General features: G+C 38.5%; 1 protein-coding gene across 7 annotated transcripts in view; it reads left to right on the top strand.

The window, feature by feature from the left end:
- The window catches only part of LOC135105640 (histone lysine acetyltransferase CREBBP-like), a 49,277-nt gene that overhangs the window by 1,134 nt on the left and 34,015 nt on the right, over positions 1 to 14,128 (top strand). For 2 of the 7 annotated variants that reach the window (XR_010270935.1, XM_064013995.1), the window contains exons 2-4: positions 520 to 721; positions 11,086 to 12,118; positions 12,269 to 12,393. Coding sequence is in view for 5 of the 7 variants with exons in the window: in XM_064013995.1 (XP_063870065.1) it covers positions 621 to 721; positions 11,086 to 12,118; positions 12,269 to 12,393 (1,259 nt within the window). In the remaining 2 variants the exon portion in view is untranslated. Of the gene's footprint in view, positions 1 to 519; positions 722 to 11,085; positions 12,146 to 12,268; positions 12,419 to 14,128 lie in introns of all 7 variants that reach the window. The other 5 variants (XR_010270934.1, XM_064013994.1, XM_064013999.1 and 2 more) reach the window with 4 other exon arrangements.

The raw sequence follows: 14,128 nt of genomic DNA, 5'->3' as shown, positions 1-14,128 counted from the left end.
CCTTCCACTAGGTCATTAACCTAACCTAGCACAATCTAATCTAACCTAACCTAGCATGACCTAACCTGGTTAATCTGGATATCACGTCCGTATTACTTGTAAGCACGAAACTCACATTTTATGGAGAAGGGTTCAGTGACCTTGCCATAAAAGTAAAAAAAATTTGGGGGCACGTGTCTGGAGTGTGGAGAAATTCAATATTTTCTAAGTCCAGCAAGCTCTGCTCCAGTCAAGAGTAAACATTGAAATGATTTTATGTTGTTTATAACGGGTTTGTGGGTTGCCTCATATTAGGATTTCATGGTATCTATACACCAGATCCCTCCAATCACGCACTGCCACTCATGAGGCCATTCGTGCTGGCATCAGTTATGATTTCCCATGGTAGGTAGTATCGTATTTTACCATGAACAAATATTATTAGTGACTGTTAGAAAGTGTACAGTTGTTTGGAGAGTGAAGGGTTTAAACATCTGACTGTGAATCACTCCTACAACTTCGTTGATCCCGACACTGCAGCACATACAAATGCAATCGAACGCCAGGGGAGGGAGGTGAAGAGAAAAGTGCCAGTGTTTGGGAGGAGGAAAACTCACTATGTGGGTTATTTAGCTACAGCTATGTTTAAGATGTGGCATGGAGACATGAAGAAGAGATTTCACACCTTTATCAACAAAACTCTACCCACCTCCATCGATCTGAGAATATCAACACCACACCGGTAAGGCATAATGGTATAATTTTTGAGCTCCCTTGTTAGGTTAGGCTAGGTTAGGTTAGGATATGCTAGCTTAGGTTAGATTAGGTTAGGTTATGCTAGGCTAGGTTAGATTAGGTTATGCTAGGTTAGGTTAGATTAGGTTAGGTTATGCTAGGTTGGGTTAGATTAGGTTAGGTTATACTAGGTTAGGTTAGTGTCCTAGCAAGGGGGATCCAGGGGGGGTGCAGCCCCACCGGCTAGATTGGGTTAACATCCTAGCAAGGGAGGTGTCTAGAGTAGGTTAGAGAAAGGTTAGGGAAATTCGAAATATTAAAGTAAATTTCCTTAGAGTTTTTTTCGAATGCTCATATTTCACTTATTTTTCATCCCCCCACCAAAACCTCCAGTTCCCCACAGGCCCATAAGCTTGTTTGAGGGGTTAGGCAGGTTGAAGGAGTAATGGGGGCAAACTTCTTATCAAGAAATACCCCTAACCTAATCTGACCTAACTTAGCATAACCTAACCTAACAAGGGACCTCAAAAATTACACCATTATGCTTTACCAGTGTGGTGTGGACATTCTCAGGGCGATGGAGGTGGATACAGTTTGGCGGCTTCCTTAATAAACACATGGAACCTCTTCCTAATGTCTGTATATTGCATCTTAACCATTGCTGTTGCTAAATTTCTCACATAGTGACTTTTTTATCCTGCTGAACACTGGCACTGTCCGCTTCACCTCCTTCCACTGGCTAACCATATTAACAAATGACAGTGATCCTCTATCAGAACACCTGACGCATCTCTAAAACAAAATGAGAAGTGTAACTGAACCTACCACAGAAAGTCATAATTGGCAGTCTCACAAATGGCCTCATGAGTGGCAGTGCGTGATTGGAGGGATCATCTGTATAAATACCATGAAAGTTGTGTGGCTCATTGTTCAGAGGCTGACACTGTTATCTACAGTGCTAATGGAAGGAGACCTGACACAAGCCTATAGGTTGATCTCTGAGGCCCTGGGCTCAAGAGGGTGTCATGTGTGTGTGAGGGTTAGCTAACCATGAAATAATTGTTATATGGTACCGTCTTATTGTAGTTTTGTGAGAATGAGTGCATGTATAATGTAAGTAGCGATTATTCTTACCAGTATTGATGATCTGCATGACTCATGCCACTACCCACAAATCCCAGATATAAACAAAAGAAAATCATTTCAGTGTTTACTCTTGATGTACAGAGCTCACTAGACTTAGAAAATATCATATTTCTCCACACTCAAGTGCTATTACAGCCATACTAGACATGTGCCCCACAATTTTTTTTTTTTTTTTTTTTTATGTATATGGCAAGGTCACCAAACCCTTTTCCATGACATGTAAGCTTCGTGCTTGCATTAACATGGACGTGATATCCAGGCAGTAGACACCTGACAAAACGATAATTACTCTCAGTGAGGTCTAAAGCACTGTTCAGGGGGTGCTGTGAACTTATCATTAAACCCAGCTGTGACCTCACTGAACGTTTCCCTTTGTGTCTCACAACACAAAGGGGCAGTCACAGCCTGCCCTCTAAAGACAACTCTCTTCCTCCACACAAAACTACAAGCACCTAGTAACACACACACCCTTCACTCAAAAATTTTAAAATCATCATGGTGACTCCTACACCAGCCTCGGAGTCCCCATCTGGGGACTCCGAGGCTTCCGTGTCAGAGACCCGTCTTTGTGTGCTGAGCACATAACAGAGGTGATAGTGTCTGGCATGGAGGCGTACATTCCTCACTCTTTTTCTTGTCCTAAACCTTCTAAACCATGGTTTAACACAGCTTGTTCTCATGCTATACATGATAGAGAGGTGGCCCACAAAAGGTACTTAAGCCTTCCATCACCAGAATCTCATGCACTTTATATTTCTGCCCGGAACCATGCCAAGTCTGTTCTCCAACTAGCCAAAAACTCCTTCATTAACAGAAAATGTCAAAACCTTTCAAGATCTAACTCCCCTCGTGATTTCTGGCATCTAGCCAAAAAATATCTCTAATAACTTTGCTTCTTCTTTCCCTCCTCTATTTCAACCAGATGGCACCACTGCTATCACATCTATTTCTAAAGCTGAACTCTTTGCTCAAACCTTTGCTAAAAACTCTACCTTGGATGATTCTGGGCTTGTTACTCCCTCTCCTCCACCCTCTGACTACTTCATGCCTCGTATTAAAATTCTTCGCAATGATGTTTTCCATGCCTTCACTGGCCTAAATCCTCGGAAGGCTTATGGACCTGATGGGGTCCCTCCTATTGTTCTCTGAAACTGTGCCTCCCTGCTTGCACCTTGCCTAGTCAAACTCTTTCAGCTCTGTCTGTCAGCATCTACCTTTCCTCCTTGCTGGAAGTTTGCCTACATTCAACCTGTTCCTAAAAAGGGTGACCGTTCTAATCCCTCAAACTACCGTCCTATTGCTTTAATTTCCTGCCTATCTAAAGTTTTTGAATCTATCCTCAACAGGAAGATTCTTAAACATCTATCACTTCACAACCTTTAATCTGATCGCCAGTATGGTTTCCGTCAAGGCCGCTCTACTGGTGACCTTCTGGCTTTCCCTACTGAGTCTTGGTCATCCTCTTTTAGAAATTTTGGTGAAACTTTTTGCTGTTGCCTTGGATATATCAAAAGCTTTTGATAGAGTCTGGCACAAAGCTTTGATTTCCAAACTACCCTCCTATGGCTTCTCTCCTCTCTGTAACTTCATCTCAAGTTTCCTTTCTGACCGTTCTATTGCTGCTGTGGTAGACGGTCACTGTTCTTCTCCTAAGTCTATTAACAGTGGTGTTCCTCAGGGTTCTGTCCTGTCACCCACTCTCTTCTTATTATTCATTAATGATCTTCTAAACCAAACTTCTTGTCCTATCCACTCCTATGCTGATGATACCACCCTGCACTTTTCCACGTCTTTTCATAGACGTCCAACCCTTCAGGAGGTAAACATATCACGCAGGGAAGCCACAGAATGCTTGACTTCTGATCTTTCTAAAATTTTTGATTGGGGCAGAGCAAACTTGGTATTGTTCAATGCCTCAAAAACTCAATTCCTCCACCTATCAACTCGACACAACCTTCCAGACAACTATCCCCTCTTCTTCAATGACACTCAACTGTCCCCCTCTTATACACTGAACATCCTCAGTCTGTCCTTTACTTATAATCTGAACTGGAAACTTCACATCTCATCTCTAGCTAAAACAGCTTCTATGAAGTTAGGTGTTCTGAGACATCTCTGCCAGTTTTTCTCACCCCCTCCCCAGCTGCTAACTCTGTACAAGGGCCTTATCTGTCCATGTATGGAGTATGCTTCACATGTCTGGGGCAGTTCTTCTAGACAGGGTGGAATCAAAAGCTTTTCGTCTCATCAACTCCTCTCCTCTAACTGATTGTCTTCAGCCTCTCTCTCACCGCCGCAATGTTGCATATCTAGCTGTCTTCTACCGCTATTTTCATGCTAACTGCTCTTCTGATCCTGCTAACTGCATTCCTCCCCTCCTTCCGTGGCCTCGCTGCACAAGACTTTCTTCTTTCTCTCACCCCTATTCTGTCCACCTCTCTAACCCAAGAGTTAACCAGTATTCTCAATCATTCATCCCTTTCTCTGGTAAACTCTGGAATTCCCTGCCTGCTTCTGTATTTCCACCATCCTGTGACTTGAATTCCTTCAAGAGGGAGGTTTCAAGACACTTATTCATCAATTTTTGACCACTGCTTTGACCCTTTTATGGGACTGGCATTTCAGTGGGCATTTTTTTTTATTAGATTTTTGTTGCCCTTGGCCAGTGTCCTTCCTACATAATAATAAAAAAAAAAAGATTAACCTACTACTGTTACAAATGCGCATATATATCAGCCCTACAGGAGAGCACATGAGCATGCTGTGTGTATGAGGCATCCTCATATAAGTCCATAAGTGAATACATATGAGTACATGTGTGGATGACTTAGCAGCATTGTGTGGCTCGTTGTTCAGAGGCTGGCACCGTTATCTACAGCACTAATGGAAGGAGAGCTGACACAAGCTTATAGGTTGACCTCTGAGGCCCTGGGGGTCATGAAGGTGTCCGTGTGTGTGCATGTGTGTGTGTGTGTATGTGTGTGTGTGTGTGTGTGTGTGTGTGTGTGTGTGTGTGTGTGTGTGAGGTTAGCTAACCTTGGAATAATTGTTATATGGTACTGTTTAATAGTAATTTTGTGAGTGTGAGTGCATGTATAGTATAAGTAGCAATTATTCTTACCAGCATTGATAATCTGCATGACTCATATGTATGTCTTGCAAGTTAGTTAAGTGTCATCTGGCAGAGGTAGTGACCTGGGAGGCAGGATGTGAGGCACCCTGTGGCATTGAGGGACAGAGAGAGAGAGAGAGAGAGAGAGAGAGAGAGAGAGAGAGAGAGAGAGAGAGAGAGAGAGAGAGAGAGAGAGAGAGAGAGAGAGAGAGTATTGAGACTGACAAGACAAGACATGTGAGGAAGGAGACAAGGGAAAGTGAGTTGAGTCCTTGTGAATAGAGTTTGCGAGTGACTGACTGTGACGGTGCGAGTGCCTGCCACCCCTGTGGCTGCCTGTGTGTCATGACTGTATTGCCCGGTGACTTTAGTTGATTCTAGTTTTCAACACGGATGCACAAGATCACTTGCTCTCTCTTTACTGTTTATATTCAAAAGGAAAGAAAAAGCAATGTTCACATAGCAGGAAATTGGTGCATAACATTAATGTTGCCAGACTTGTTACTCTGTATGAGGAGTTCAGAAGTGATAAAGAGTTTCAATTACTTTAGAATGACCAGAGATTCATTTAATGAGTTCCTTAATAGGCTGAGTCATCTATAAACTCCTATTATCAGTCATAAAATGCTATAACAGGATTCACCCTGTCTTACCACTGCTTATGACAGTCAGAAGTCTGTGAACATGACAACATGGTTATGTGTACCATAACATGATCCACAGCTGTTTATATATATATATATATATATATATATATATATATATATATATATATATATATATATATATATATATATATATATATATATATATATAAAATAACAAATATTAGTAACTATGAGTAAATAATGTCCTTTGAGGTAAAGTACAGTAATCCCACAACTATCAGGAGGTGTTACATTCCAAAGTCCCCTGCAATAGGTGAAAATCTGCAAAGTAGAAACAAGGTTGCATTCAGTAGCACGACTTGAATGGCTTGGGTCGCCCAAGTTGTCCAACTGAACAGTTTTAGGCACCTCCCAGGATAATGTAAACAAAACATTGACATTGCCATAGAAATGGCAGCCCTGCTGAACTCTGTAGCATTGAACATATGGCTGATGCTTATCCACTTGGTGATTTGTATTATGGAGCACTTGCTGTTCTCAGCGATGAGGTTCTTGGTGAAGATTCATCACTAATATCATTAATTACCCATCCCATTTCCTTTATTTTCATTCTTTTATATATTTAAGACTCAGTACTTTACTTACTAGTGCATGTCATTGCATATATGCAGACAGTATTGTAGTTATCTGCAATAAATGAGCGAGTATAACTGATGTAAGTATGGATTGGCAGCCATTTTTGTTGTGATGTTATTACAGCACAGAGTACACCACCTCCTCGCTTATAAACCTTTCTACACTCTTGAACACTTTTTAAACTCAGAATTACTTTTAGATACATCCTTATGTATGAAAGAAAAATTTAATTTGGTACACTCATTTGTGAAGATAATACAACTTGATTGATGATGATGATGACAATATTGTCACAATTCTTTGTTTACTCATCAACAGTACACTATGTATTTTTTTAATACATAATCTTCATTAATAATAATCTTCATTAATGTGCTGTACAGTAATGTACTGTATTTTTATATTTACTTATTGATTTAATAGTTTTTAGGCTAGAAAATGCTTATTTTACCACTGAAATAATTAAAATAAAAAAAATATATAAATTACCCATTGGCTGTAGAAACCTGTGATATACTAAGGAGTCCACAATATAAATTTACATGTATTAGCCAGGGAAATCTGTGATGGAGGTCGCTGATTATTTTCGATTTTTTTAGTCTGAATGTTTTCGATTTTCTACAAAAGTAATCTAAACTGAATGTTTTCGATTCTTGCCAAGAAGTATTATTTTCGACAACCCATTTTATGTTTTTTTGGACTGTTTTCGACACAACTCTTACACATTTAGTGTCCGTTTTGGATTATTTTCGACAACAATTACCTAGCTATTTACAGTTTGGATTATTTTCGACACATCATTGACCTAAATCAATATTTTTTGGAATATTTTCGACACTTCATTCAGCCATTTTAGATCTTCTTTGATTATTATCTTGTTAGGTTAGGTTAGGTTAGGTTAGGTTAGGTTAGTTTTTATAGTCTTTTGTTTAAGTCTAAACGTGACGTGATGTGACAGTTCATTTTATCCAGTGTCGAAAACATTCAGAATTTACCATTTTTTAGTGTCGAAAACATTCAGTTCAATATTTTTTTACTGTCGGAAACATTCATAGTGAAGTTTATTTAGTTTCGAAAACATTCCAACCAATGTTTTTAATGTGTCGAAAATAATCATGATTGAAAAATATATTGCAGAACCATTGAAAATAATCAGTCTAAGTTGCCAAATCATTGTCGAAAATATTCATTCTTAAACATGTTAGTCTGTCGAAAACGTTCAGACTAAAAAAATCGAAAACAATCAGTCCACCCCTGTGATGTACTGAGGGCGTAATAGGTGAACCATGACGTGGCAAGGGATTACTGCATTATTGTAAATAATTGTATTATGATCAGTTTTCCTATACCTAAACAACCCTTGCTTTGTGTGCCCTGCATGTCTCGGGATGTTGGCCGTAATCTTCATCCATGTAGTTTGTTTCTTTGGATTAGATATACTGTTTAACTTCCCCAAAAGTTGTAATGTGAAGTCATAATTTAAATCCAAGAAAATAATGTCAAGAACCTATTTCATTCGATAAATTTAAAGTTGATGAATTGTGAAGATGCATTCTAGCGGCAGATGGTGATTGAAATATGACTGACAACTTCTGACGGCCATAAAACTGACAGTCATAAATTTTTTCAGCCATAATTATTAGCTATGGTCGACCATAGTACAATGTAGAATATGAGCCCAGAAGTCAGGCATTCTGTTTGAGCTGTTTACTTCCTGAAGAGTTGGACTTCTACAAAAAGACCTGGAAAAGTGCAGGAAGAATGGATAGGACATGAAGTTTGGTTTAGAAGATCATTGATGAATAACAGAAAGAGAGTGAGTGACAGGACAGAACCCTAAGGAACACCACTATTAATAAACTTAGGAAGAAAACAGTAAATATCTACCACAGCAGCAATAGAATGGTCAGAAAGCAAACTTGAGATGAAGTTATGGAGAGAAGGATAGAAGCTGTAGGAGAGTACAGTAAAATCCCTCCTATCCGGCATTCGAGTATCCGGCAGCTTCAAGTATCCGGTACATTTTTCCCCGAGCCTTAAAATCAATAAAAAATCAATGTGTACTCATAAAATCGATTAAAATTCCCGCGCGAGGCATACTTTGTCCCCTCACCACCAGAGCGCACTGCTTCGCGCCACCCACAGCCCACTGCACTGTTTACTCAGTGACTCAGTCCTGCATGTGCACTGTTTATCTCCTGACGCCTTCATCATGCCTAAAGTTGTAGAAAAAAGGAAGCGTGTTGTGCTTAAACTTAAGCAGCTGATCAGATCAGCTGTTGATTAAGATCAGCTGATCTTTGTTATGGTAAGATGCGTGAGTGTAGGGTGGTGACTGTGGACATAATTTCACTTCTATTCAAGTATCCGGCAATATTCAAGTATCCGGCATGTCGGCGGTCTCGTTGATGCCGGATAAGAGGGATTTTACTGTAGTTTGGAAATTGAAACTTTGTGCCAGACTTTATCAGAAGCTTTTGATATGTCTAAGGCAACAGCAAAAGTTTCACCAAAACCCCTAAAAGAGTCTGACCAAGACAAATAAGGAAAGCCAGAAGATCACCAATAGAGCAGCCTTGATGGAACCCATACTGGCGATTAGATAGAAGATTGTGAAGTGATATATGTTTAAGAATCTTTCTGTTGAGGATAAATTTTAGAGGGACAGGAAATTAAAGTGATAGGACAGTAGTTTGAGGGATTAGAGCAGTCATCCTTTTTAGGAAGAGGCTGAATGTAGGCAAACTTCTAGCAAGAAGAAAAGGTAAATGTTGATAGACAGAGTTAGAAGAGTTTGACTAGGTAAGATGCAAGCACAGAGGCACAGTTTTGGAAAGAAAAGGGGGGACCCCATCAGGTCCATAAGCCTTTCAAGAGTTAAGGCCAATGAGGGCATGGAAAACATCACTGTAAAGGATCTTGATGGGTAGCATGAAGTAGTCAGAGGATGAAGGAGAGGGAGGAACAAACCCTGAATCATTCAAGGTGGAGTTATTAGCAAAAGTTTGAGCAAAAAGTTCAGCTTTAGAGATACATTAGATGGCAATGATGCTGCCAGATTGAAATAAAGGGGGGAAATATGTATGTGTGGATCCAGCTGACAGTATGCGCTCAGGGTGTACAGTAGCTCCCAAAACTATAAAGTGTGGTGCGAACTGTGACATAATGCGCAATATGAAAGCTGCTACCAGATCACGTGTCACATTGGTAAGATTGGTATGCATTTCCCAGGTCATAATATAAAGCAGGGGTTCTCAACCTTTTGCAAGCTGGGCCTCCCCAAAGCTGGTTCAGTGTAGTTGGGGCCCTCCTCCCCCCTGCACCACCTACTCAACCCCCTCCCCAACTATGCCACCACAGATAGATAGAATTAGATAGATAGGTAGATACCATACTAATTTACTATAGACACTATACTAATTTAACCATAAGCTGCCACTGCTACCCATGCAATTGAATGGTAGCAATAGGTTAACTTATAAAATGCCCACTAAAGTAACATCATCAAGCATTGTGGGGAATGTAAGCAGTGATGTGTCAGTATGAAAGCATATGTTGCTGGCTTTTATTAGATCTACCTCCTGAACTGTGGAGAAAAAAATGGTTGTGATCTTTCTTTTCAGTGGGTGTGTTGTAGATGTAATGGGAGTGATCTCATCTTGGGTTCCTCTTCCAATAATGTGAGAGAATGTTTTGTAATTAAGTATGTAATTGATGAGAAAAATTTTTCTAATGTAATTCTGTATTTTGTTGTGTGGATTTCAGCTTTGCTTTATATGGTATATATATATATATATATATATATATATATATATATATATATATATATATATATATATATATATATATATATATATATATATATATATATATATGTATATATATATATATATATATATATATATATATATATATATATATATATATATATATATATATATATATATATATATATATATATATATATATATATATATATAATGCGTGTGTGTGTGTGTGTGTGTGTGTGTCCATAAAGTCTCTACAATTTTAAAAATTTTCTTACAAAAGCAAACAGACAGACATATGTGGAAATTATAACAAAATGAAGTTTAAATATTGATTTTTTTTATTTTATTTATTTATTTATTTTTTTCTCCTCATTAATGCACCTCTATATTGGCACCATTACTTTCATGAAGCACATCAAAACAGTACTGGATTTCTTGCCATGTTCTCTGCCCCACAATCTCATCAGTGGTGGGAATGGCATCAGTGATCGTTTGGTTTAGACCAATGATGTCCCATATCTTTGTTCAGTGCACAATATCTTTAACATAACCCTACAGAAAGAAGTCCAGGGGAGTGATATCTGGTGAACAAGGTGGCCAGGAAATCATGTGGAATCTTGTGTAATTGAATCATTGGTCCAAATGTTTACCTCGAACTTTTGACTGAATATGTGGCATCACAACTAGATGAACTTCAACCATCATTTTCCAGCAAGATGGTGCACCATCACATTGGGGACTGCATCATGGGTTCCTGAATCAAACATTTCCAGAGTGGTGGATTGGAAGGGATGGCTCACTTTCCTGGCCACCTCATTCATCAGATATCACTCACCTGGACGTCTTACTGTAGGGTTATGTAAAAGATATCATGTATCAAACAGATATGGGATATCACTGATCTAAAGCAAAAGATCACTGATGCCATTGTCACCACTGATGAGGCTGTGCTAAGTACTCTACAATGGTTATGAAGTATGAACTTCATAACCAGGGCCAGGATCACTTTATATATACATGTAACCACTGTAAGGTGCATGTGGAGACTTCCTACCACTGCCAAGAATGTGATGACTGACCTCTGTACTTCTTGTTTCAGGGGTGAAGGTAATAACCACAAGCTGGTAAAGCTGGTCGTGGAACTGAAGGATGGATCAGTCTCTACAGAAAATTTCAGTCCTCAGGAGGCACGCAGACAGTCTATACAGAGATGTATTCAGTCTTTGGTCCATGCTTCACAGTGCAAGGATGCTACCTGCAGGCTTCCATCTTGCCAGAAGATGAAGAGAGTGTTGGCACACACAAAATCATGTAAAAAGAAGAATAATGGTGGCTGTGCAATTTGTAAACAGCTCATTGCTCTCTGTTGTTACCATGCAAGAAATTGCAAAGAAGAGAGATGTGTTGTACCATATTGCTTTTACATTAAACAAAAGCTACGTCAGCAAGAAATGCAGCAGAGATTCCAACAGCAGCAGTTGATGAAGAGAAGAATGCAACCGATGAATGCTACCCATATGGTTGGTGGGGCAGCTAATCCCTCAATGCCTCAGCCAACTGCCCCAGTCCCTCCATCTGTGCCACCAGCTGGTGCAGATTCAGGACAAATGCCAGCAACAGTGCCACAACCAGGCCCTAGTCCAGGAGGTGTTCCTGGCCCAATATCAGGTCCATCTGGTCCCCCAGGTCCCACAGGCCCACTTAGTGTCCAAAGTCAGGTACCAACTGGTCCACCAGGGCAAACTGCAGGGCCAAGGCCAAGAGGGGTTAAGAGATCGTATGAAGGTGACATATTGCAGTCACCCTTATCTGTATCTCCTGGACCAACAGCCTCAAGAGGCTTGAGGCCACAGGTGCCTAGTGGAGGTGTTCCAGGAATGCCTGCCAATGCCCAGCCTGGCATGCCTGGAAGTGTTGCAAATGCCACCACTGGAGTACCTAGGGCACCAGGAGGCTTACCTGGACAGATAGTGCAAGCAGGTGGCCTAAGTAAAGGTCCTGACAGAACCATGATGGGCCCTACTGTTCCTCAGAATACCAATTCTTCTGGCATGATGTTATCTAGAGGACCAAATGCAGGCTCATCTCCAGTGAATACTCTCCATCCACAAATTATTGACAAGCCTCCTAATGTTCGTATCAATCAAAATAAGCCTGTTGTAAGTACAATGATATGTACTTGCATAGATCATTTGTTTGATTGTTTTTGCTTTATTATACATAAATTATGGTGGTGATAATTTGCAAACTAATTTATCAGTTTTTTTTTTTTTTTTTTTTAGTCTCTACCTGATTCTTGGCTAAATTTGCCAAATCAACCTGCACAGTTGCCCGGTGAGATTGGAGCTGTAACTGCCAGGCATCCTGGTGGCCCTCAGAATCCTACCCCTGGAGTTCCTCAAGGAGGGCAAGTGCTTACTGTTTTAATTGATGTAATGTGCAATAGATTTGTCAGAGTAATGCATTTTATATATATATATATATATATATATATATATATATATATATATATATATATATATATATATATATATATATATATATATATATATATATATATATATATATATATATATATATATATATATATATATATATATATACACACACACACACACACACACACACACACACACACACACACACTATATTATTATTATTATAGGTTTATTGACCACAACTTACAATACATATACAAGTTCCCAACACTAAAATTGTTGAAACCATCAGTTACAAAGTTGAGAAAATAGCTGCAGTCCATACAAATAAGACATTTTTTTTCTTTTTATTCAAGATACAGTAGATAAAAATAATCCAGATGTATAAAACTGAATGTAAGAAAACATAAAGCACTAAATGATTTAAAAGCTCTAGGTATCCAACATTAGAATAAAATTTAATATACATTAACACAAAACACTAAAATACTGCAGAACCGCTAAAATTTAACTTAAAATTAATAAAATACAAAACATTCCAAACACACACACACACACACACACACACACACACACACACACACACACACACACACACACACACACACACACACACACACACACACTCACCCCCAACGGACATAGATAGTTGTCTTTTAAACTCTCAGCAGAAATACAATGAGAATATGAACTAAACATTAAAACTAGTTATTCTGATAAAAAAAAACAATAAACAGAAAAGTTAGCATCTAAAACCACATAACTAATAAAACAAAACCATATACTGCCACACATAATGTGGCAGTTCTTACCGCAGGATCACACTTGTGTCAAATTATTAGTGTTAGGTCAATCAACAGACGCTATCTTGTATCACAAGGGTCTTTAGGTCCTCTGTACCACGTTTGCCTCTTGCATGGGCGTGAAAGCTGCAAGTTATACATTAAAATTAATACCTAACCACACAATTACTACTTACATATATATGGTTCATTAATCTTCTTTGAAGGTATTAATATAATGCTTCACTATCTAACTGCATAAGTACTAAGAAATTAGGCGCACATATAATATTTATTAGGTAATGTTTCTTGCCTATACACACTATAATTCACTTCTCTGTTTATATATGCATATTCTAGACACAGTATAAAAATACAAAACATGATAAATACCTTTTTGCCTTCAGTGGGGAAGCTTAAACCTTAAATCTAAGAATAATCATTAGCAGCATCTTTGTTATGGCTTATATCTTGCTTTGTAATAATAATAAGTACAACGAAAACTACATGCTTATATTCAAATCCTTTGTAATAAGCATGATGGTACTTGATCCTCTTACAATAGGATTCAGTAGTTTATCCTGTATACAAAAATAAAATAAGTCATTATAGAAAATAGATTCCTTTAAAGGTACACTTACTTATATATACTTAATGACTTTTACATGGCTCCCCTAATTTGGCACAAATTACTACTTATAATATATAAATGCATTATTACAATATAATACTGATGTCAGGTCTCCCAAAAGTACAAATCACATTTTATTCTTGATATTAAACTAGAGAGACTAGATAATTTAGTAATACAAAAAAATAGAAAAATAATATTTTCTTACAAGTTAAATACATGAAAAAACAAGGCACAATACTGGTCCATTAAGCCAGACTTACAATCTGTTTCCTTACTACTACTATCACT

Source organism: Scylla paramamosain, chromosome 12, assembly GCF_035594125.1.
Source record: "Scylla paramamosain isolate STU-SP2022 chromosome 12, ASM3559412v1, whole genome shotgun sequence".
NCBI classification, from domain to species: domain Eukaryota; kingdom Metazoa; phylum Arthropoda; class Malacostraca; order Decapoda; family Portunidae; genus Scylla; species Scylla paramamosain.
This window is presented reverse-complemented; position numbering and strand designations above follow the sequence as displayed.